Source organism: Psittacula echo, assembly GCF_963264785.1.
Source record: "Psittacula echo genome assembly, chromosome: 6".
Taxonomy (NCBI): Eukaryota; Metazoa; Chordata; class Aves; order Psittaciformes; family Psittacidae; genus Psittacula; species Psittacula echo.
In genome coordinates this window covers 20,237,592-20,263,330 of record NC_137743.1, presented here as the reverse complement: position 1 = coordinate 20,263,330, position 25,739 = coordinate 20,237,592, and the positions used below count along the sequence as shown (strand labels likewise).

General features: G+C 41.8%; 1 protein-coding gene across 1 annotated transcript in view; it reads right to left on the bottom strand.

Moving 5' to 3' along the window:
• VSTM4 (V-set and transmembrane domain containing 4) overlaps positions 1-24,950 on the bottom strand; it is a gene marked incomplete at both ends in the record, with an annotated part of 37,212 nt that extends 12,262 nt beyond the window's left edge. The window contains 6 exons of the mRNA XM_080621040.1: positions 610-716; positions 5,423-5,456; positions 9,500-9,607; positions 11,164-11,232; positions 19,116-19,514; positions 24,896-24,950. Of these exons, the coding sequence (XP_080477166.1) occupies positions 610-716; positions 5,423-5,456; positions 9,500-9,607; positions 11,164-11,232; positions 19,116-19,514; positions 24,896-24,950 (772 nt within the window). The remainder of the gene's footprint in view (positions 1-609; positions 717-5,422; positions 5,457-9,499; positions 9,608-11,163; positions 11,233-19,115; positions 19,515-24,895) is intronic.
• Positions 24,951-25,739: the final 789 nt, after the last annotated feature.

Below are 25,739 nucleotides of genomic sequence, written 5' to 3'. Positions count from 1 at the left end.
AAAAGAACCCCATAGGATTAACAAATATGATATGCAAAACATGCTGTTTGTGTGCAGAATCCAAAGCAACTAAACCCCTTGAGAACTGGCCACTTGTGATCTAACCCACAGTAAGGCTTCAGGTCCTTTCCCTCCTCTCTCCCAGTATCTTGGCACTGCCAGTAGAGCTCAGAAAGTACACTCGAGTGCTTGTGAGACTGACCCCAGAGGCAATCACAAATCTTTGAAAGTGAGGTCCCCGAGATCAACCCAAGAGGTTGATCATTATCTGCTCAGCTTGCTCGACTTCTCAAGTGACCTGAAATTTTAAGAGTGCAGTGTGCTGGCTTCCCTCAGTCTACCCCCAGCATGAAATTTCATCCTGCCTGAATATTGCTATAGAGGTTCCTCTGCCTCTTCTGATTACTGAGAGGTGAGACCTTTTGCTTGGACTTGGTGACTAGCTTTTCAATAGCTAAAGCTGCAGGGAGACAGAATCCTGGTCCCAGGAGCAGGCGTGGACCATTTCTTCCCCCACCGATGGGAGCAAGCACAGGTCACATCCCACACTGCTGTCCCACTATAATTGTGCTCAGGATTTGAAACACCTCTACATCTCTGTTTTCATACCTTTTGCTGGGATGGCTGGTGGCTGCTCCAGATTCTCTTTCTTTTTCTTTACCTTCTTGGGCTGTAGAGGGGACATGCTTGTCACACTGGTAACTGTCTCCCCAGAGCTGCAAAGCAGAGGCCCATATGTGAGGGAAAAGTGAAGGCAATGCAGGGAAAGACAGTTCATTCCAGTGAGTTCATGCAAACACATCATCTACTTGTGAGATTCCCTGACCAACAACTTGGATTTTGACCTGGGGATATACTGAAAAACTTCTTACAGGGGTTGGACATGCTTTGGGTCTTGCATTTTTTCAACCATACAAGCTGAGAAACTCAAGAGTGTGATCTGTCCTGGGGCAGAAAATGCAATGTCAAGCATAAACAAAAATCATTTTATAGCACCTATTCCTTAAAAACATGTATGACCCATTGCTTCACCCAGGATGAGCTTGTACCTGGCTGTCCTTGAGGGCCAGAGGTGCAAACAGGTTAGGTGACTTGTATAAGCTCCCATGGGATTTTTACCCTTCACATCTCCAAAAGCCTTAGATCATAAATCCTGCTTTGAATATTTAGGGTTTGGATACACAGTCAAATTGCAGTCACTATCACTGTGTGTCAGCTGAGCTGTGGTTACTGTGCAGTGCTCCTAGCTTGCAACTAATGTGAAATAAAATTGTATTTTCTTAACAGGTAATGAAAGATAACTTACAGCTGGGATGGGAGGAGAGTGTATAGCAGTTAGTTATGATGACTACGGTAATGGAGGTGACTTGGTAAGCAGTTGTTGCTCAGATGCATCTGACCATACCTGGGACTCTGGGAAAAATTAAGGCAGTGTGGTTGCGGAGATATTTCTGTTCTGTGCTGGTGAGTTACACCACATAATGGGATCCAACCAGGGTCTCCATAGTCATAACACTGACAATACTGATTTCACTGAATCTTAAATACTTTGTCCCAAGTTGCTGTTCCTCTCCATGTTCTTCTGCATAATGAAACATTCTCTTTATATTAATAGAATAAAATACTCAAACTGGGCCAAAACCTTAATGAAAGTTAAGATGTCTCAGCTATTGCCCACACAAGAATAACAAAATAACAGACATTATCATTTCACACATCCAAATGAATGTCACTGCCATTGGTAAAATCACTCTGTATTTACACTTGTGTAGATTACAAAATGACTCTGGTTTGCTGACTTTTCTGAGTTCTGTTCCGTGTACTCAGTTCAAAACCTAAGTTTGCTGCCAAGCTTTTTTTTTTTAATGTGTTTAAAAGGTAAAATATTTTCATGATGTATAAATAAATCACACCAGCTATGTAAACTGGCTTGCATTAAAATAATTTCACAGTCTGCCTGCACTGTTGTGAACCTATCCCACAACAACTATTTGTTTCTATATTAAAAACAAAACATGAAATGGTTTTAAACCAGCAGGAAATGAAGCTGTCCTGACTGGCTCCATTGCCCAAACACAGCAAACTGCAAAGAACAAAGAATGCCAAAAAGGGGACAAGAGTGCTTTTTTTAATGCTTTTGGTTTTAATAACCCAAGGTCATTAAGGCAGATGTGTAGCTTAAAGATAGTATTATTCTGATATAGCTACTTTAAGCACAATACATGAAAAGACTTAGTGTCAATTCATTGCATTGGTTATTCCTGATTTGCCACTGAAAAAAAGTGAAGCTACTGAGAAATGTATCTGTGGCTTGTGCTTTTCTTTTAAATGCCAGGGCCATACAGGGTTAACTAATTCTAGGAGATACAATAACTGTACTTGCTGTCTAAGAACTGAGCTCCTCAAACTACACAAGAAGGCTCAGAAAAGACTCCTTGGCTCCGAAACACTGCCTCTTTGTAAGCCAGTCTTGTTCTAGTTCTAAAAGGAAAGTTAGTTTTTTATCTCCAGCTCCTCCTCCAGCCTCCTGGCTTCTATTTCAACAGTGTCACATTGTGCATTTCTTGTGGGATCTAATGAGTTTTTTGAGAGCAAGAAAAATACATGAGTTTGGGGGGAAAACCTGTGGAAGGTGTCTAACCGTCATGGCACTGGGGCAGCATTTTCTCTGGAGGTCATGGCTGTCCAAAGAGATGTCAAACTACTACAGTTTTGGGTTTACTATCCTTATTAGAGTCAAGGAAGTTGGACTTGTCCTGTTGTCATCTAAGTCGACTATTTTCTCTTGTCAAAGGTCTGCAGAGAGATGACAAAAAATCCACTTGAGTGAACTGGGAGCTGCTTTGATATTTTCCAAAGAGGGGAGCTCTGTGAAAGGTGCCAGGGATGGAATGGGTACTCAGTTCTGGTTCAGTCTGGCAGGATTTGACCCTGCAGTGTTGGATTGGCAGTGTGGAACCAGGACGTCCGTATGGGCAGATTTCTGGGTGAATACTTTTTTCACCTTGAGCTATTTGTTTCCAGAAGAGCAGTCACCGAAGGACTAGGGAGTTCAGGCCAAAACAAACACAAAAGACGGAAAAAAATAATGCCTATTTTCAAAGCTACACCTCCTGAGGCTTTCTGGGTTTGAAAACTGACCAAATGATCTAATAACAATGAAGAAAATAAGAAGGATGATATTTAAAGGACAAAAAAAAAAAAAAAAACCAACCCCAAAAATTAAATTACATGATTTGAAAACCCCAAAATAGCTATACTTTTTATTTAGGTATTTATTTTTAAAATGTGGGAAAGAAATGGGTTTAGGTTAACTCATTCTTTTTTTTTCCTTAACTTGTTCTTGGTCAAGTAGCAAACCAAAACCTAAACATTTGCTTTACTCTGCACAGGAAATCTGGATTTAATTTTCTTTTCTACCAAAGCCATTTTGTGAGACCTGGGGCAAGTCATTTAGCCCTTTATGCTTCAGATTCCAATAAAGTAAAAACACCATTATGATGTCAAGACATAAAATATTCTAAGATGCTTAAATATTACTGCAGTGGGAGTACAGACATTTCTTAGACACCAAACTATCAATGTAATTTTGAAACTGGATTCTGCTTTGAGTTTGAAATATCACTAAGGGAGTTGGAGCTGAGCCTCTCTAATCAAGGCTGAATTTTGCAAAGCATAGTCATTTTGACTGACAGGAATCTCATACAAATGAGTTCATCAGTTTGGCCTAATGGATATTTAGACACTGGGGTTTGGGTCTAAATGTGTGAATCAAGTTCCAAGACAAGGAATTCACAGGTGAAGAGAGATGAGTTCAAAGGAATTAATGGTTTGTGTTTTGAGCAGAGAGTATAAAATAAGTGGTACCAAGAGTGAAAAAATATGATACTGGTAAAACTTTCATAGCTCTTTAATTTGCAACCCTGAAGTCAATGCACTTTACACATGCACTTGTGGGAGGGGGCTTTCATTAGCATATCTTGTCACACTTAAATGCGTGAAACTGTATTTTTATCCATATAGAGTTATGCATTTCTTCTGCTTCAAGATATTCCATTTTATAGTGAAGAAATCACGTTGGCTTGTTTTCCCCCAATATTCAGCCATTTAAGTTTAGTGTTTGCAGTAGTATCACACATCTATTCACAGAGAGGCAGATTCTATAGCACAAGCCCTTTTATCTGAATGCCATGCTCCATAGTTTCAGTCATCTTTTAAGTCTGGTCTCATTTTTCTCCTCTTCTTGTGTCCTCTACTGATTCACTTTGATTTCCTCCCTCTTCCCCTTCTTTTTTTTTTTTTTTGTTTTTGTAATTCCAACTTTGTCCCAGCAGCTGATAAAGAAGAGGAAAGAAAAAACATCCAGGGGAAAATGAAAACTGCTAAGCTGTCTGTAAACTTTTGGTGTGGTGCAATTTCTGGTCAGGGTCACAGAACAAAGATCTTTCCATGAATAACATGAAAGTTTCACTTTGTACTGGCCTTTCCTGAACTCTCTTTTGTTTTATTGTGACTTTATTTACATCCAAATGTCAGTTAGACTGAATACAGAGATAATCCCATGAGAATGCACTAAAAAATACACTATTTGAGGATGTAGAGTATGCTGTACTTGGCATTGAATCTCACAGAATCCTCCTAGATACTATGAGAAATAGTATCTGTGATACCAAGTGATACTGGGTTTAAACTACAAGGCTAGAAACACATGTTTTATGTCACTGAAAACCGGGCAACAGCTGTTCTTCTGAGTTGTTATAAAGCATCTCTCTTTAATCTTTTTTGTTTGTAAAATACTTCTGTCATCTATTTTATTTTTTTTTTTCCTTTACTGCATTTCCAGCACAATTTATATCTCAGGAAAATCATATGATGGAAATCAGTTTTATAGCATCACACAATCAAAACCTTGTGGATGTTGGTGCTATTTAAAGAGACAGGGATTAACGACTGAAGCAAAAGCAGAATTTTTCCCATCACTTGGGGTCTTCAACTGGGAATAGCCTGTGGGCCTTGAAAAGCTGCTTTGGAACTCCAATCTTTTCCTGGGTGTGAGAATCACTGGGCAACACTGTGGTTTGTCCTATATACATGGATGGTTTAAGTCATTACCATCTAGAGAGGTGTCGGGAAAGCCTGGAAAACCATACAGGATGAAAGTAGGCTTCTCCAGAAAGCAACTCAGAGCCTCAAGGAGAAGCTTGTCAATGAAGCACCTGCAGGACCTACAGCTAGATAGCCCAGAAAGATCTCCCTTATCACGCACAGCAGAAGTTGGCTTTCAGGCACGTTCACGAGTCATGGGCCTGGGATCTTCCTGTAAGGATTTTGGAAAATATTACTCATCTTCTTCAGCACAGACAGCAAAACAAAAACAAAACTGGTGCCTTGGGTTATAGCAAAGAGAAGTGCAATCTCCTACCTGTTCTGGGGGCATTTCACCAGGTAATGTTTCACTGTTAAAGGAAAGAAAAAAATAAGGAAAATGTGGCTTCACACCAACACAGTTTATGAGTTACATGAGGCATTGCAGATAGACCTATGTTGCTGAGACTGTGGATTTGCCAGGTTGTTACACTGGGAGAGCTTCTAATCGTCACCATACATTATATTGTGCATTAAAAAAACTGACTAAATCACATAGGCTTGGGAAAGAGGAATGTATCAAACAACAGCAAAAATCTGCTGTGGAAGTGCTGGGCAACACACATTCCAGTGGTCAGGCCAGCCAAAAGACAGCTTCGTAAAGACAAGCACAGCAGGCCAGTAATTTTACTTTGAAGACTTTTATTTCTCTTGTGGTGCCTCTATTTATTTCCAGAAGCCTGAAATAAACCATTCACCCACAGGAGCCACTACTGTTCCTAATGTAAGCTAGACTGTGGCCTCAGGCGTAAAAGGATTGCCTCCTGGGATCAGATCAGAGGTCCAGTCCAGCCACTATCCTGTCCCTAACAGCTGTGTGTGTGAGCTATATAAATCCTTCTGCTTCACATTCCTTTGACTCAGTAGTCCTGAACAAGGGCAGCTCCCCCCACTGCAGCCATTCAGGAGCCACGGTTATTAAGATGCTCTTTGTAGCTTAGTGGCTTCTGCGCTCTGCCCAAGCTGTGCAGCATGCAGAGACATGCAGGCAGGAGGAGAGGCTCTGGCTCTTCTGGTCAGCCTACTGCCAACTTACTTCTCTGAAGGAAATGAGGGTGCATTCCTGGGCCATGATATGAAGTTGGATATAACATAGGCTCCACCCTCCCTTTATGTTCTCCATTCTTTAAAAGGCCATGGAAACCAGACAATAGTGCACTACATGATCATGCTCCTCTCTACAGAAAGTTTTCATATTTGGTCTTACCTCAATTCTTCCATTCTAAAGAACCTCCTAGGGGGCATATTTTAGTTCTAAGGAAAGGGAGCTGAGAGCACTAGGAACTGGGGCTAACACAGAGGTCAAGTCTAAGTTAGCTTCTATCTGGCAGTGCTTCCATCTATCTGTCTGGCCTTTTAAAGATACACATGAGAACAATAAGTCTGACCCTTCAGAAGTAAGGGGATGCTCATGCACACTGTTGACATGTTTCTATAGAGCATCTCTAGGTATGTATTATTTTGCTTTGCCCTGCACTAAATACTCCAAGCCTTTGAACCAGGGATTGGGAAGAGCAACCACTCCCGTAATAAATGGGCATAGGTTTCTACATTACCACAAAGGAGTTGCCAGCTGCAACCACTGCTGCAACCACTGCTGCAATCACTGCTGTGAGCCAGCCCTAGCTGCATTGCCAATTCAGTCAAACCAAGCGACCTCCTCTGGTGAGGAACTGAGTTCAGTGTTACCCTTCTCATGTCAGAGCCCTGAGGTGAGCCAGAATCTGCTCAGGTTTCACAGACAGACACTCCAGAGGGATCATTTCCAGCTTCCTCTACTGCAAATCTCAAATTCTAGTTTGGGTATGAGTTGCTCTTTATCCCAGGCTGGGCTGTTCTTGTAGAGGGCTGGGCAGAGTTTTCCCTCCCTCTTCTCCCCTTACTTGGGTGTCTGCCTTCACTCCCTATACACAGTGGTAGGGCAGGGCAGTTCACCCTCTTTGTGGTGGTAGGGCTGAGGAACTGGGAGAGGAAGCTGGAGTGGCAGGAGAGCAGAGGGGGCTGTTGTTGTCTCTGTGACAGGGGTGGGGTGACTGAAGAGGTTCAGGGAGAAGCCCTGATGGAAATCTGCCCAGCAAGGAGGTAAGGAGATAGTTTTGCTTGTCCTGGGCCCCTGACCTGGTCTCAAGGGGAAGAACAGAGCCAGGAGTTTCTGGAGGGGCCTCAGAGGAAGATGATGTGGCAACAACCTCACTGAAGGCGGAAGGCAGCTGTTCATGTAGCCTGCCTGGATGTTTGGGGTGATGCAGAGGGAGAATTGCTTTGCTGTTCCTGTCTTTCTCCTTTTCTCAGGAAAGGATGGACTTCTTAATTTCACTGCAGGCTCTTTTCACATGAATACTAGCATCTGCCTAGCCCAGCTCAGGATGGACATACAGAGTGCTGGGGATGGAGAGGAAGTAAGATAACACTTTTTGAGGAGTGACGCTTTATTCTAACAGTCTGAATGAGAAAGTACTGCTGTTGGCTGGCAGGCAGGTATCTTATGGTCAGACCCTAACCCCTAGAAGGTGCTTCTAGAGGGTGTAGAGGAGTGTTGAGAGAGCAGGGAGCTCTTTGTGCCCTATGCCCCTATGGCAGAGCGGAAACAGCACCTTCCAGGAACTGCTGCTCCCTGGGGCAGAAGTTCAGGGCTGAGCTTGCTGCCATGGCCCAGAGGCTGTGGGGAAAAAAAGCCATATGGGGCTGGTGGAGACTGTGTCTGTCACTGCTGCTTCTTCCACTGCTGCTTCAGAAATTTTAATTCCCTGAATGCCTGACTGGATGCTGAGGCAATTAATGTGATTACAGAAAATACTCTGATCAGGTGGTCCTGGCTGAAAGACTTGCATGGAAATCTTATCATTGTGTCCTGAGTGCCTGTCTGCTAAGCTTTATTCTGTCATATTTCCATTGAATCCATAAGTTTAATGTTGCCAGTGTTTACTGGAAAATGTTCAAAATCTAAATAAAAATTTGGTGAAGCTTGCAATTATTCAGATATTAAGGTAGTGAAGAAAGGATCCAGCAGCTCAGAAGAAATTACTTTTCCTCTGTTTGTATATGCTTATTCTGTATTATAGTCTATATTAGTTCTATATTTAACTGATATTGGTTCAATGTAAGAAGACCTCCAAGTTGCTTCTATGCTTACACTAACGTAAATCAGCAAAAACAGAGGCAAAGTCTAGCCCAGTGTCTGCTCAGGAAAAAAAAAGGTACATCAGCATGTCTACTGCTTGGACCTTCAGGGTGACTCACCATGACCAACGTACTTAAGTGTGGGTACTCCCTTGGCACAAAACCAGGGAGAATAACGTTGATCTTGCTCCTTCCTCTTGGCAAGCAGAGCTGTTGGATTCAGTTAGAATCAGTTACTCTACTGAGTGCGCTACTGGGAAGATGGAGCCACAGCCTGAAATGTGTTTGTGGTCAGGCGAGGACTTCTGTATACATCTATATTTGGTTTACATGTCTTCTGCCCTGTGTATCTAAGTCACTCATTCCTTCGTGATATGTGTGTGGTGCTGAAGAAGCAGTAAAGTCACAATTCTCTCCTGTCATTAACAGGAAAAACCACTAACGAAACTCTTTTGGAAAGCTTCTGTGCAGGCATGGTCCTCATGCTCTCCTCTATCATGGTGGCTGCTAAGTACGGTGGTATTGCAACCCCACAGCTTGTGTGAGGTCTTCAAATAAACCACTCAAATCAAAATGAAAGTAGAGCTTGCACCTGTTACTCCACAGATCTGAAATAGCGCTTTTGATTATAACAGGGCTGCTTTCATGCAGATGTAGCCTCTTTGAGAAACTCTCTGAGGAAGAAAAGAATGAAACAGTAATCCTTGATCTTGAAATATTATTATGAAAAATCAGATCCAGCTGATGAAATGATACTTTAGTTTCGAAGAATGTTACAACAGAGAGAGGACTAGTAACAACCCCCATATTTCCAAGAATATTGTCAGCTAGTCTGGAAAGGAGAATAAACCAGGACAGAATAAGACTGTTTTGAAACCCCTCTAAACATCTGCAGAAATGTCACTCATGCAAAATGTTAGCTAGATCTGATCAGAATGCAATTTAATGATACAGTACTTTGTCTTCCTTGAAAGAAGTTCCAACAACCTTCAATCTATGTTTACACAAAGCTGAAAAGTTTTGAAAAGCCCAATGCAAATTTAAAATATCTTTGTTCTACTCTTGCTGGCAGAAATGTTTTTTTTACTACCAATTTGTTGTTGTTGTTGTTGTTGTTTCTATTAAAATCAAAGCAAGGAGTTCCTGCATTCCTGCTTTTTCCTGCATCCTATTTCTACCTCCTCTCCCTCTTTGGTAAAGGCGTTGAAGACAGCGAGAATGACATTTCACTCACCTGTGGACCTCCTCCTGTTCGTAAGTGACTGACAGAGAATGACAAGTGTAAAAAGGAGGACGCTGGCAATTCCTATTGAACACACGAACACTGCATACACGTACAGATCTGAAAGCCAAGCAGAGGTGTCTGTCAGAGTTGCAGCTGTATGCTTCATGTTTACAGGATAGAAGAAGGTTACATCTACAAGATCTAAATAGGCTCAAAAGATTTAGTGTAACAGTTCAAAGTAATTTGACTCTCCTGAGACTTTCATATAGTATCCTGCTCAGTTTAAAATTTGGTTGGTGTTTCCATAAATGCAAAGAGGTGTGCTTAAAGTAAAGTAAAGTAAGAGGTCTTACTTTCATGAGAGAGGAAAGAAGTGCTGACTTGGTGGAGCTTTTTCCCTTTTCTTTCCCTTTTTGCTTGTTTGATGGCTGGTTGGGTTTGTGTTGGTTTTGGTTTGTTTTGTACACCAACAAAAAACTAAAAGGAGCTCAGTTGGATTATTTCCCAGTTGAAACAGCTGTACTTTTTAAAACAAACAAACAAACCAAAACACCCGACAAGCAAACACAACAAGAAAAGTGGCAGTGGGGAGAGTACTGAGTGACTGAGGAAGAAGAATGAAATCTACCATTGCTTCTTCTGGTCGCAGCACTAGCTTGAAACTTTTGTATATTTTTTTTCTTTTTCAACCTACAGCCTCAGTCTCCCTTTATGGCTTTCATTTGGGTGCCATAACACATTCCCAGTGGAGCTGACAGGAGTTGTACCATGGCAGATGAAGATGGAGTATTTTGTTCAGAAGAAGAAATCTCTAATGACTTATTTCTGCTTTTACTAGAACTCTAAGTAGAGTACTTTAAGGATGCTCTACCCATTAATGTCTTGAAATGTCCTAAGGGAGCTTTACTGGCTTCTTTCCTGCTTCACAGAGAGGAAACTAAGCCTCAAAGGTCAAGCGTTCTTGTAGAAAATAGCGTTGCTGGAACTAGACCCCTGACCTGCAGTTCTGTGCTTTGTTGCCCTTACACAGTACAACAATATAGTTTGTAAATTGTGGTTTAAACAGCAAGGGTCCCCATAGAATCAAGACCATCCTGCAAGCAAGCAATCCGGCCTGGCAGGCAGTGCAGTGGCTGCAAATGCTGTGCTGGTGCTTTGCTGATGTTCCAGATTGGGGTGGGAAGAGGAGAAGGGAATCCCAACTGTGTGCAAATTCTGGATTTCAGTCTCCTGGACAGAAAATACTGCTTGCCTTGAAAATCAAGGGAGCTTTAAGCTTCTCTTGTAGTGCAGAGCACGCTTAGTAAACAGTTTCTAAGGCTAGCAGGAGCATAGTGTGCTCAGTGCCTCTTCAGGCATGCTCAGCACCTTCCTGAATAAAGGTTTGCATTTGTGTTATGTGATTAGCCAGGCATACGTTATTTTCCCATTGACCATCACAAATGTATGAGAAACTGCATATATATGAGAATATATGAGAAACTGAAGCTGAACCTTCCATTCTCTTTTCTCCATCATTCCTTGTACCTTGTGGGATGCTTTCTCAGGCAAGGCCTGAGTTTGCACGAGAACTAGCAAAACTGATCCTGATTGAGGCATTTTAGTTATCCTGTAGCACTGGACTAAATTAACATCTTGTATAGAACCAGTAGCTGTTATAGATGCATCTTTACCTTCGAAAAATTTCCAGGCTTCATGGTTTTTCTTGAAAGTGGGATCATCATCAGGTTTTGATGAAATCACTAAAAAAAAAAAAAAAGCCATGACAAGAACTGAAATTGTATGGCAGAAAAACTTAGGACCTCTTGAAGTAAATGTAGTTCTGCCTTAGACTTCAGTGCACCATGATCTTGTTTTATCTCACAGGACATTTGCCTTCCAATGAAACACTTCACTTCTAAAGCAGCATTATAAAAATGCTTCCAGTAGATCCAGTAGATCTCATCTGGCTTGGCACCCCCATGAGGGCTTCATTACTTGATACTGCCTCCCTGTTGTCATCTTACTCATTTACATATGCAATGTGTGGCTTTTCAATCGAAAATTAAATTCAGTGAAGAACAGCAAGAGAACAGAAATGCACTTCAGAAGAGCCTAGGCCTTAGATGCCTATGTTATGATATCTTATGATGGCATGTGCTTGTAAGGTCTGGCTTTGTTGCAGTCTGAGTATTCAAGGGAAAAAGCTGCCATTATGTATGCAGCTGGCTCTGTAGTTATTCCCGCTTGGTGTTCTTAGCCAGAAAGACTGCATGACCACAAGTTGTACCAACTCACCTTTACAGCTTAGAAAAAGAGCTGACTGAATCACTATGTTCTAACCTAGTTAAGAGGGAAAATAGCTGCAGAGTGTGCACAGAATTCTCTCTGTTTCAGAAGGAGAAACAGACTACAGAGCTCTACAGACAGCAAATGGATGAGTGTCAATGTCGTAACAGCTGTACAACCTAGCACTAGAATCCAAATGCTCTGACTGCTGGATCACTGTTCAAAATGTTCTCTGCCCACCCCAGCCAAACTGTTCATGCATGCTGACTTTTCTTGATGACATCAGATTAGATGATGTCTCTCATGTTAATCCATGTTTTTTAATTCTGCTAGCAACCACTGCAATGCAATAAGAGTCTAATATTGTCCTCCATATTGCCAGTGAAGTCTGAACATCCGAGAGAATTCCACATGGCAAAGGATTACAGAACAAGTATCTTACTGGAAAAGTAATCCATTAAGGCGTGCTCCATAGAGATGTAAGGTGTGGAGCTAACTCAATGGATATGGAACTGCTTTCAGGGCTAATGAAATGTTCTGTTCAGTTATGATGGGAAACCCATCCTGAATATTTTAACATCTCTACTAATTTATTACAAGAAAGTATCACACATGTAGATTTTTGGCAAGTGTTTCAGAATAACTGCCCTGGGAAAAAAAGGCTTTTGTTCATTTTTGGAAATAAAAAAAATCTTGCCTTCCTGTATCTTGCAACATTTTTACTGTTAGAAAATGCCACATGCAACTAATATTTAGTATAACTCAGACACTGTTCTATGGGAAACTCTGACACATAAACTTTCCAACAAGACAGACTGTTGCTATCATCTCTACTTGTTTGTGTTATCCATGCCAGTAGGATTATAATTGGACTGCCTGATTTTCTGTGTTTGTCCTCCTACTTGTAGTGTCTTCTCTTGAATTGTAAACCATTTGGAACACGTATTGCTCTTCTTAAGAAATGTGCAGTACCTTTCATAACAGGCTTGAGGGATTACTAAACTGTAAATGATAGTTTGAAGGTGCTGCATATTGTTATGAACAGACTACTCACTATTTTGAGGTTTCTGATAGAAAGGCAGTGGGATAACCATCTCTCTGATGTCTTTTTTTGCTCAAATATACTGTTTTCTGGTGTATTTTTTATTGTAATAAAGATCAGTAACTTGGTTTTAGACTAAATTAACCACACAGGTCTAGGAAAAGGACAGATGCCTTTGATAAGAAGATGTGGGAAGACGAAAATTTGACCTTAGATTAGAAGGAAGATGTTGCATGGCTGGAGTAGAAGACACTTCTTGGCAACATCAGGACATGGATTTCTTTTGGTTTTACTACTAAGATTTAGCAATAACCTTTTATAAATCCTACTTGATATCTTGTGTTCACTACACATAAAAGGGCAAACCAACAGTTCAAATTTCAGCTGGGCCTTCTGAAAATACTACAGAGTTGCTGTGGCTGACATGTGAGTCCATGAACAGAAGACTGTAAGGACTCCATCCCCATCAGATGATGCTCCTTTTCTTAAGAAATGTATTCATAGCAGCCTTCCAATATCTGAAGGGGGCCTGCAAGGATGCTGGAGAGGGACTCTTCATCAGGGACTGTAGCGATAAGACAAGTAGTAATGGGTTTCAACTTAAACAGGGGAAGTTCAGGTTAGGTATAAGGAAGAAGTTCTCTACTGTGAGTGTGGTGACGCACTGGAACAGGTTGTCCAAAGAAGTGGTGAATGCTCCATTGCTGGCAGGGTTCAAGGTCAAGTTGGACAGAGCCTTGGGTGACATGGTTTAGTGTGAGGTGCTCCTGCCCATGGCATGGGGGTTGGAACTACATGATCTTAAGGTCCTTTCTAACCCTAACTATTCTATGATTTTGTCCCTACAGGAGAAGCCAGGTATGTAGCTAAACTTTTAACTGCCATCATTGCACATTTAGAAACTATCACCTGTAACTCAATTGTTTTTCCACAAGTCTGATATGTGTATCTGTATAAATTTATGTATTGCAAAAAAGTGTATTTGCAACTTCTTAATGGCCTGCATAAATTCACACCTGCAAACTTACTACCAAGTAACATCTGAATAAGTTAATAGCAGGATATATTATAGACCACACTGCAATCTGGTAAAGCATTTTGCTTTGTACAGTGCTATGCTAGGTGGATGATAAAGGCTATGTACTGAACTGCTACAGGTTTTTCCTGCTTCAAGATTCTGAAGAAGCCAAATGACCCTTTTCCATTCCCTCTGGAAATTTGTCTAACACAAGTCACCTCCTCTTCCTGTGTGCATAAGAACAGGGATATAAATGCTATTTCTTCATCCATATGATACGCAAGGTTCTAAGAAATTTACCTGGCACTTTAACGTAAAGATACTGTTTTGAACTTGGGCATAACTGTAGACACATTAACTGGAACAAAACATTAGACAAGACGGCAACCATGATGTGTGTGAACACTGTTACCTTATTTGATAAAGCACAAGCAGTATAATTTTAGTATCAAAATGCTTCGGGCAATTTGTATTGCTCCTTTTGTTTCATCCTGGATCTAACTGTAATATAAGCAAATCCCTTTGCAATAAAAACTGTAACCAATCATAATATAAAATACAAAATATGTTTGGAAGAAAATTTCCTTGAAAAGCCCAAGTGTTACCATTGGAGAAATTGGAGACTTTACCACCACTCTGGAAAGAGTTGCTTTCCCTCCCATGTGTAGCAAGTCCTGTACACTCACAGTGCATTAACAGAACGCTAGATAAGGAGGTCCTTTGTTTGCAGTAAAGAGGCTTTTAGCAGTAACACAGTTGCGATGGCATTTAAAGATATGTCATTTTTCAGATGTCTTTTAGTATCTTCAATCTGGATGTAGAATTAGAATAAATACTCTTTCTGGGGGGCTGGGGTTGGGATGATGTCTGCCTCAGATCCCCACAGGGCTTATTGTTGCTGTGTTTAGTCTACAGGTGGGCCTGACTTCCTTCCTTGTCTCAGGATTCTGGCTTTGCTTTGGGTCACGTTTGAAGCATTGAGAAGCAGTACAGCTGACCAGTGTGAGAAAGATGAAATCATGAGCAACTTGGTGTAGTGGAAGGTGTCCCTGCCTGTGGCAGGGGCTTGGAACTACATGGTCTTTAAGGTCCTTTTCAACCCAAACCATTCTGTGATTCTGAGTCTCAAATACTCACCCTGATTTTGTATTCATAAATCATACTAAATATTGGGAGAGAGGGGGGAGGGAATGGTATTTAAGGGGTAGACTGAAAATCTAGTTTCCCTTTTTTGCAGTAACTAAATTGATCTGGGCTCACACTTTGGCTATGAAGAAAAATGAGAGATTTCTGTGTTTAGTTAATAGCCTGAGTAGCAAAGAAAGATGCAGACTGGCTTTTGTGAGGGGGGGTATGACAGGTAATCTCATGATATTTTATATTGCTTTTTGTTCTGCCATCCATACTGGAGCATGTCCTTCCCCTTCCAAGCACTCCTGACAAATCCATATGTTTCCCTATAGGCATTTAAGAAAGTCCATCTTTCAGTGAATGAGAACACTCTTCAAACTGCTGACCTGCCCCATGAAATGACATTATCACAGAAAAAATCTAAAAATTATTCTCCATCTGATTTTCTCTCTTTCTTATTTTTTTTTCCCATAAGCCTGCTTGTTATTCTGCACCCTTTGGGCACATCTATTGGTCTATTTTGCGGGTTCTTCATGCAAGAAACACATTACTTGTTATCCATTGTACGTTTTAGTGTACTGCTCATGGAGACAGTTACCTGGTCTGGTGCAGCTGAAACAGCACTCTCCTCCTTCACTGCTTCTCTCTGTCTCTTCACATCGGACCTTGCCTTTCCTTCCCTCAAGTTACCCTCAGAAATTCTTCTTCAAAACACTGGAAAGAAAGCTTAGCCTATCGTCTAGAAGACTCTGGGATTGAATGATGGCCTCCTAGCCTTGCTTGTAGGCTTCCAAGCTTCAGCCCTGATCATCCATTCAAGGTATTGTTGAAAGTGACCACATTTGGTAGTTACTTTCAGTCTCTCCTCTTCTCCCCTGGCACAGCATTTGAACCACTTGTTCTTTCTAGGTTGAGATGAGAGTCTTGGCTTCCCTTTCCCACACCAGTAACCAGCTTTGCCCCTTCCCAAAGGTAGGAGGCTGAGGCAGTTGAGATGATCAGACCTCCTGGTTGCTAGTGCCTGAATTTCCCCTTTCAGTCAAATCTAGAGGAATGAAAGGAGAAGAGATGGGGAGAGGAGGAGAAGAGCCAGTTCCTAGACAAGTGCAGAACCAACAGGGAAGAACAGCTGCTGAGCACGAGGCAAACTATGCCTGAAGTCTGTAGGGCTAAATCATGCATGCAGTAAAGTTTCATTTCATATCCCTGTGTGGTTACAAGACTAACCACTGTGCCTTGGCTCCAGCCACTCAACATGGGGTCAGTGCTTATAGAATTTAATGCCCTCCAGAGATTAAAATGGCTGAGTTCAGGAGATGTTTTTACTCTAGTGTTTTTAGTCTTCCTTGTTTAAAAACAGAAGAGTGAAAACAGCAACAATAATCAAACAAGAAACTGTTCTTTGAGCTGTGAAGCTAATGAATCCTGTGGTACATCCAGGAGCCCCAATTACTGACTGCGATGTGGAAGGTCACTGGACAGAAAGATGGAAGCTCAAGGGTAATAATTACCTTTTTTGTTCTTACAGCTTTCCTTCAGTGAGGAAGTTCATACAGATCTTCTCTCCCTCCCCCCCCAAGACAATTTCACATTACTTGTACAACCTTAATATCTTTAAGACTGTTATCTCAAAAATCAGCCTATGGATTCAAAATGGTGCAGACTAGTTGATAAGTGTGATCATATAGGCTTTGGTTTCTTTAGGATATCAGGTTATGGATTACAGATGGCATTTGGCTGCAGGATTACATCTCTGACCCATGGTACTGATTGCCCTGGTGATTTGTATTTAGGAGTCTAATGTACTTTGGTGGAGTTTTCTTTTAAGTCCTGGTTCTGTAATCTTCTGTGCAAAAGAAGTGTGGCTGGTGTCTGGGTGTTGGAGGGATAGGTATTTCCCTGGTGGAGACAGGTAAACGGCTTGGGTTCCCATTTGGACTTGGGTCCCCATTTGGACTTGGGTCCTGCTTTGTTGTTATTTATATTTCTGACTGTCTGCAGTCAGGAAGCAGAGGAAATCCAAAATGAATGTCATGAAGGTTTTCCAAACAAGTTTTGCGTGCCCAATAGGACAAAATAGTTTAGACTAGGATTTTCTTGCTGTTGCTTAAAATTGATCCATCATCTTTGCTACTAATCCAAACAGAATTTCAGCTTTGGATCATTAGTGTCTTTCATCGTTGCTAGTAATAATCAGCTAATTACATTATGTTAATGCCATGATTCCTCAAGGCATATTTAAACATTGCTGGTCAACATAAAGTTGTTCTTTATCTCTTGTTATATTGTATTTTTCACGTCTTTGTTCTCAAACTTCTGATAGATCAAAGTGAAAGTTTGTGGTACCTGAAAGACATCCATGGGAGAAAATGTGAAGCTGGCATTGAAGGAATATGCTTTAGATTAAGACTACATAAACATGTTCAAACCCGTCTTGAAAAGGCCTGTAGTCAGTAGAGTTCCCTCTGACCAAAACTGGTTTCAAAAGAAAGCTAGGGCCATTTTCACCAAAACACAATGTAGATAAGCAGGATTAGGGTTTTCCAGCTACAGGAATAATCTTTTGGGGTCTAAACACAACAATAAATTAAGCATGAACAGGAATTGCAGAAAGTTTGTGAAATACAGTTTCCTCCTACTAGTTTTTCTGTGATTGCTGGATGAGATTCTTGAATTTCCAGACCCATGGACCAAGCACTCAAACTTGATTTTTGGCAATATCTTTAAAGCTGACTCTGGTAAGCCAACTTTTCTGTTTATAAAGCCACAATCAGAGGGCTAGTTTGACAGGTAGCCCTAAAAGTACAACTGCTGAGCTCAACCACCTCTTCAAAGGCTTCTGTTCTCTAAGTCCAGTTTCATCCATCTCTGAATGTGTGGGTGTGGTGGTGTTATAGATTCGAGCTGACCCATCCCAAACAGGAGGCTTGTTTTCAACTTGGTTTAAACCCACACTTGCTGCTGGTTCTTTCTTTATCTGAAGTTCAAAGTCAGCAGGCATTCACTGCTTTACTAGCTCTGCTTTGTGGCTATAAGTAGTATAAACAAAAGTAAAAAAGTGATACTAGAAATGTTACTTGCCAAGTGCTGCTGGACTAGAACTGAAAGCAATGAAAACACCAAGAGAGATGCCAAACACAAATCTAAAATATAATGGTTCTATTTCTGGCTGACCCACTGCATATTCTTCAGAAAATAAATTCATTTCTCTCTGTTTCCCTTTCTTTGTATTTAAATAATAATAATAGCATTCATTTATTCCCACTAGCAAAGTTGTAGAGACCTTTTATTTGGTCTGACTGAGGTGGAGTTCATTTTCTCCACAGCAACCCTCATAGTGCTCTACTTTGTATTGGTAGCTAACAAGGTGTTGATAACACACCAGTATTTTGCCACTGCTGATCAGTGCTCATAAAACATCAAGGCTGTCTCTCCAACATTACCCCCTCACTAGCAGGATGAGGATGGGTAAGATCTTGGGAGGGGACATAGGTAAGACAGCTGACCCAAACCAACCAAAGGGATATTCCATACCGCATGGAATCTGCTCAGCAACAAAAGCTAAACAAAAGGAGGAAGGGGAATGGCGTTCATTATCACAGTGTTTGTCTTCTGGAGCAACCACTACACAGACTGAAGCCCTGCTTCCCAGGAAGTGGCTGGACATCACCTGCTGATGGGAAGTAGAATATAATTTTTTTTTCTTTTGCTTCTGCACATGGCCTTTACTTTTACTTTATTAAACTGCCTTTATCTTGACCTACAAGGGTGTTTTCATCTCGTTTTCTCCTCTCCCTGTCCTGCTGAGGAGAGGAGCAATAGAGTGTGCAGCCAGAATCCAGCCAAGGTCAACCCACCACAAACCTGTAGTTGAATGGAAAGGAATTTTAATTACTGCTATTCTGGTAAAAGGCAAAGGAAATAGACTACCTGCTACAAATCTATCAATTAACCTTCTCACTTCTTTGCATTTTATTATGAGCTAAATAATGTTTAAATTGTAATGTGTAGGTGAAGAAGTTGAGTATTAGGTTTTCTTCTCATATCCTCTTATAACACTTAAAAATAACCTAACTTCAAATGTCTTATGGATGAACTTAAAAGAAAATATTTCAAGGCATCATGGGACAAGAAAAATAATAAAATTGAAATCAGTAGTCTCTCACCTCTTATTTCAGTAGCTGCTGTGCCATTTGACCATGCTGTCCATTTATTCCTGTGTTTGCCAATTTCCTGGACTTTGCATATGTAATGTCCTTGATCTGTTTGCTGGAGACTTAGAATAAGAAATTTGTACATAGTTCCATGTTTCTCTTTAAGAAGATGAAGTCTTTGTTTGTGGAAATTATGAGTATAATTTCCATAATACTGGACAGACCCAAACTTTGTCATTTTAATCATCAGATGCTCCTGAGTAGGTGATGCAGCGAAGACCCACCGCACAGCCAGCAAATTGTCTGTCTTTCTCTTTTGAGAAATGTGGCAGTAGAGGGTAGCATTATCTCCCTCAGAGTATCGCACTGTTGGTCCCGGAGAGACTGTCACATTTAAAGCCTCACAAACATCTGCAAAGGAGATAAAAGATGGTGAGAGCCCTCCATGCTGGCACAACAGCATCCGTCCCAGTGTGCAAGTCTGCAGCAGGTAAACTGATGGCATTCATTCAGTATGCAGCGTTAAATAATGAGCTTTTAGAACCTGACATCATCTGTCTGTCTGTGAATATTTAACTTGGTATGAGGCCCTCCTTCAGTGAGTCTCCTCTAGTATTCTTGCAGTTGCTAATAAATAAGATGGGGCTGAAGTGGACATCTTGCTGCTGTCATAAGCACAACATCACATAATCTTTCATCAGTCTGAACAAGTGTTAGTCTAGAACTAGCTTGGAGTAAGAGCCAAGAATATCTTTTGCAAAGCTGTTCCACCACCAGCAATTCCAATGATTTTCACCCTTCTTAGGATTTCCAGGCTAAATTGTTTCAATAGCCACCTTATGCCTATTTTTCCTGTCCCAACTTTAAGATTAAATAGTGTTTTCTTCTCTAGCCCTTGCTTTCTGAGTCCCTATAGAAAGCAACTATCTGGTGCCTCAGCCATTGCTTTGTTGAGCTGAAGAAGCAAAGCTGTTACTCTCCTTTAGCGAAGTACTGTCTTTACTTCTCTGTTCACCTTAATAGCCCTTCTCTGTATTGGTTCCTGTTTAAATTTTGGGTTTGATTGTAATTACTTACGTCTTTTTCTAATGTGGGTGACTGGAATTATAGGCAGTGTCTGGAAAGAAGCTCTTCAATGTACTGTGAAATAGTCATGGTACTTCCCAGATTTGTCTGGGATATACCTTGCCTGGTATATCCCAGAATTATGTTGTCCTTTCTCATGATATTTCCACGTGCGATTGTATGTCAGTTTGAAATTAAATAAAAACTTGAGCATCTTTCCTTCTTTGTCAAATTCTTACTAAAGAAATTCTTACTAATCCCGAAGTACGTGATTTTGCTTTACTAAGTTCTGCTCCACTTTTGTTAATTGGTCCTCAGTTTTTCCTGCATGCTGTCCCAATCTTATGCTGACTTTAAAAGGTCACATAATTTCAATGTGCATGCTTCTGTCTACTTCTTTTAGATATCATTTGTGCAAACCTTACATGATGTTGTTGCATAGATTACCGCTGAAAGACTGCTAATGTCCCTATATGACTGTAACCAGCTCCTCACTTTGCAGTTCTCCATGTCCTCTTCCTGTTGTTATCAAATGGTCACCTCAAGCCTGGGTTAAATCTGGCAGATTAGTCCTTCTGACTGAAAGTTCAAATTAAGCTGATGTCATTTGCATGACAAAATATGACATGAGATTATATTGGGACAAATGATTATTCCATTGTTCCATTTATTTCTAACTCTTGTTTTTCTGTTCTTCATCATCAAATTGGCTTAAGCCAGCTGTTTATCTCTCTGCTTTACTTCTAACAACAGCCAGTATAGGTGAAGGTTGAAAGAAGTCCATAGCTGTTCATTACAGGAAAATTTTCTTTCCTGACCTAACTGATTTATGCTGGACTGGTTTTCTGAGTCATGGGAATCAACAGTCATTTTATCTCCTTCCTAATGTACGTTAATAATGTTCTTATTAGTCATATCAGAGACTGATCATTCCTTTTACTAATGGTATATTGTGGCAATGTGTTTCCCAAATGACTTGCAATGTATAACCTACTGGTCTGATGGCATCCACTAGAGAGAGCACCATATTTCAACAGTGAGCAAGCACGCTCTGCAGTGCACTCTGCAAAACATGAAATGTCCTCTAAAATGTGAATATTAAGCTTCCTGTTATGTGAATATACTGTAGTCAAATCCTAATGAGAACTGCAACTCTGGGAGAATTATTTTTCATTTCTAGACACTTTTCTAGCACATCAGCTAGGAACATTTTAACAAAGGGGATGAGCGTTTTGGCAGTCTTCTGTCTGACATCAGCTCCTGAAACCCAAACGTATATTTATCTTCAAAATAAGCAAGTAAAGGATTTCCATGCTATTTCTGAAATAGTATTGGAGACAGAGACACTGTTTTTATGTTCCAAATGAAGTCATGAAATGGAGTGGTGAATTGTAGCACCTTACTTAAAGTAAATCCACTAAATTTGTTACATTGCACATGTTTGAGAAGAACCCTATGAAAATTAATAGTACAATAATTATTTTGGTTTCATTTCAAATACACAGAGTGGTATATTTTTTCCAAGTAGACATTATTTTTCTTTATGAAGGAGAAAATAAGTTGCATAAACAAGGAGTTCCTAAATTGTTTTAAGAAACTGCTATTGAGCATGGCCTAGATTATTGATATAATTATTTGTGCATGATGCTTGTGTGTGCAACTCATGTAAATGCCAAAGCAAGAGATTATTTTGGATTGTAGAAAGCACACAAGTAGAACAGGATGTTAAAACTTAAAATGAAGGCTGAATACTACAAAAAGCTTTCCAGGCATGAAACTCCAGTTATTACTTGCTGAAGTTACCTGACCACCTGACCTTGGTGTTTTACAGGCAGATGTGAAGATGGCTGCCTCTGCCATCAAAATAAGATCAGATTTTGAAGGTGATGCTGCTCAGTAAATAAGTTTAAGATTTTCAGCACTTTTGGGGTTCTCATAAATACTTGGGCTGTAAATATTTAATAATTCAAAAATGTGGTTTGGGTAAATGAAAAACACAAACTTTTTCTACTGAAATTATGAACATATCGTGAAAAACTGTAAAGAAAAACAATTATGTCATTTTCCTGACATGTGAACTTCTTGTTTGAAAAAGCTGGCTAGGATTAACTGTGGAATAGAGTCCCAAAATAAAAGGCCAAGGAATCATTGCTTAATTCAAAACTAGGCAGAACATAGTGCCAAAAAGTACCCAAGAGAAAATACAGAAGAACTCAGATACGGTGATGATGGAAGCCTATGCAAGAAGATAAAGAAGCATTGTACATGGAGTCTCTGATCCCTTTCTAGATGTTTACACTCATACAAACATTAGTATTTTTTATCTGAGGCTCCTACTTTTCCTCTGGGGACATGCCTTTTTCTAAGGAAATATCAACTTGTGCACGCTTCATGTTGTCTGATTAGTGGGAATACACCTCCTTGTCTTCCTTCTGCAGCTTCAGTTGGTGTGGCTGTACAAGTGCAGCTATGGGGAGAGTTTTGGAAATTTCCTGACTCTTTTACCATGAACTCATCTTATGTTGAACAGTGTCAGGTGACGCTTTCTATAAAATAGAAAAACAGTGTCCATTTGATTCTATTCTCCCACTGCCTTTGGAGCAGGAACAGTGGTGGGTTTTGGAGGAAAGAGGTCATTTATGTCTTATGTGGGAAGGAAAAGCTTCATTTAGGGCTCCCAAACACTACTGGAAATGTTTCTCTTGCCTTTAGCAGGCACTGGATCAGCCCCAGCATGAGGTTTACCCTTGTAAAATGGGCACCTTGCCAACACAGGAGACTCCTCCACAACTTGAGAGCAGGCTTGTGTGCCAACAGAGTACTGAATTTCTAGATTTCAGATTACTGCTTCAAGTGAGGAATCACTGTTTTTCTTCTCCTGCCTTCCCAGTATAGCACGATGTAGCCACTCAGGTGGAGCTTACCACAAGTTTTAGTCGTGCTTTTGCTTAGAAAGGGAAACTATTTAAAGAAAAAGTGAGAAGAGTGAGTCAAAGACTTGAGGATTCCTTTGCAGTGCGCTTAATCATTAAATGCATGTCTCCTTTTGCAACCAGCTCACTTAATTGCCCCCATCCCAATGTTTTAGCTGTTTATTTCATTGGTACGTTTCACCTGCATGGCTCACTAGCCTGTAAGGAATCAGGGAAGGTTATTGCTGGTTAAAGTCTGTTTTGAGAAGTCATATTTTGAGAACAGTCCACTTCTGCTTATACCAGTTCAATTCCAAGTATTAGCTAGGTTTGACTTTGTTGTCTGCCATGTTACATTGCAAAGCACTTTGACAGCACTGTCAGGAGCAACAAATTATACTTTTAGGAGCCAGAAACCTGTCATTGCCAGGGTCGTCCGATCTCTCTGTGCTAGAATTGCAGCAAAGGACCCTCAGTCACTGCTGGGTCCTTGTGTTTGGTGAGTAGTTTCAGTGCGGCTGTGTTTTAGTGGAAGAACCCCAACTACATAAGTGGAGATAGGAGTAGAGTTGCTACTGTGCTCACAATCCAGATTTAGTGTTATGTGTCAGCCCTTCTTCCTTTCCACATGGAGTCTGACAGGCAGAACTTACAACCCATCATCCTTCAGGGCTGAGAGGACTTTTATCCTCAGCCTTTGGTGATAGCTGAGGAGTTAGAGGCATGCCATCAGGGTATCTCTGATCTGATCTCAGATTTGCACACCAGAAGCATATGGGATGGCTTTCATCTGTGTTGTAGTTTGTTGTGTGAAACAATGTTACTGTCAAAGCCAGCTTTATTTTGACTCCTCTACAATTAAAAAGTAAGAAGAGCAGATGAGCCAGGAAGAAGCAAAGCTCTTTGTTTAAATGAAAATAATTAGGAGCTGGCTAGCAAGATCAACAACAGCAGCCAGCTGGTTTCAGCTGAATTGATCGGTCTGCAAGTTTCACAAGTCTGAGGCTCCTTCTCAGGGAAAGCTTCTGTACTGACTAAAGATAGACTTGAACCAAACCTCTGCCTCCACCATCTCCTGCCCTTTTGAGGTGAAGATGCAAGCTGAATCTTGAACTCTTGAATAAGCAGGGCTTCCTCACTCCTCTAACCCTCACTGCACCCTGAAGTTCAGATCTGGCCTCTGTGTCTCTATTGCAGCTTTAGGACACAACACTGGCCAATACACCTTTGATTTTGGAGGGATAAAGGACTTGAACGAAGAAAGTTTTTTGCAAGTGACCTACAGGTTCTGTTTTGCTGGATGTCTATGGGACCTGTGGAAAAAAACAATGCCGAATTTGTCTTTGGCTCAGCTTTGCCTGCAGTTCCCCGGTGCAGCTCAGCGCTGTCCCGCCTGGCACAGTAGGCAGTGGAGAACGTGCTTCCATAAACTTCTGCACGGGAAAGGTTTTCTTTTTTAAAGTCTACAGTTGCGGGTCAGGTCGCTGTGCAGAAGCGCTGCCGCCGGGAGCCCGGGAAGCGGCGGCACAGCGGGATGCGGGATCCCCCGGCCCCGGGGGATGACCCGCCGGCTGCAGGGGAGCAGGACGGTGGGGGCTCCTGCTCCCGGCGGTACTGCCGGGCTTCCCAGAACATTTCTGTAAGCCCCCTCTCCCGGCGCCCAAGCTCCGGGTGCTGCCGCTGCTCGGGGCCGCTGGGCCAGCCCCGCTGCCGGGGGAGCCCAGACACAGCTCCAAGGCACGAAGGGGAGGGCGGCAGCCCACGGCGAAGGGGTCTGCCCGGTACCGGCCGCTGAGCGCCCGCGGTGCCGCTTACCTGGGGCCGGGGCCGAGGCCAGCAGGGCGGCCAGCGCCGTGGCCAGGAGGCGCATGGCGCGCGGGGCGCCGGGTCCGGTCCCGTCCCGTCCCTTTCTGCGAGCTGCCTTCCTTCTCTCCTCCCCAGCCTCTCGCCTCCTACCCGCCCGGTCCTCCCTTCTCTCTTTGCTTTTCATCTCCTCCCCTTTCTCCTCCTTTTTTTTTTCCGCTTTCTTCCTTCCCTCCCTGCTTCTCTGCTCTTCCCACCGTCCTGCCCCCTGTTCAGCTCTCCTCCTCTTTTTCTCGACTTCTTTCCCTTTCTTTTCTCCCCACTGAGCTCAGGCCTGTGGGGTGGCACTAGGGCTAGATAGCGCTGTGACCCCTTTCCCGTGCACACACCCCCTGCCTAAGGACACGGATCTGTGCAGATGGTAAGTGGGAAGCTTCCCTCTCTGAGCACAGAAAGCCTCTTTGCAAAGAGGTGAGAGGCTGGCAGCTAGGGGTTGTGAGGCAGGGTGGTGGAATGGGAAAAGCTGTTATGCATCCTCTCTGCTTTCCTGGAGGTGTTTGAAATTCTGCAGGCCCTCATGCCCATGCCCCACTCCTGAACTGGAACAGGACCACCATTTCTAGGCAGTTTTAGTTAATGCTGTCCCCATTTCCATGGGCTTTCCTGGTGGCAGCATGGGAACAAGGAGGTCTGGTGGGCAGGAACCGCTCATCAGCAGGCATGGATATGGATTCTGTAGGCTGTTTGGACACGGGTACCAGGACATTACCCACAGTGCTCTGGTGTTGGGAGGATTTTGCCCTCTGCTGTGGCAGCAGAACTACTGGCCACTGACATTCACTCTCTGTCTAAAAAA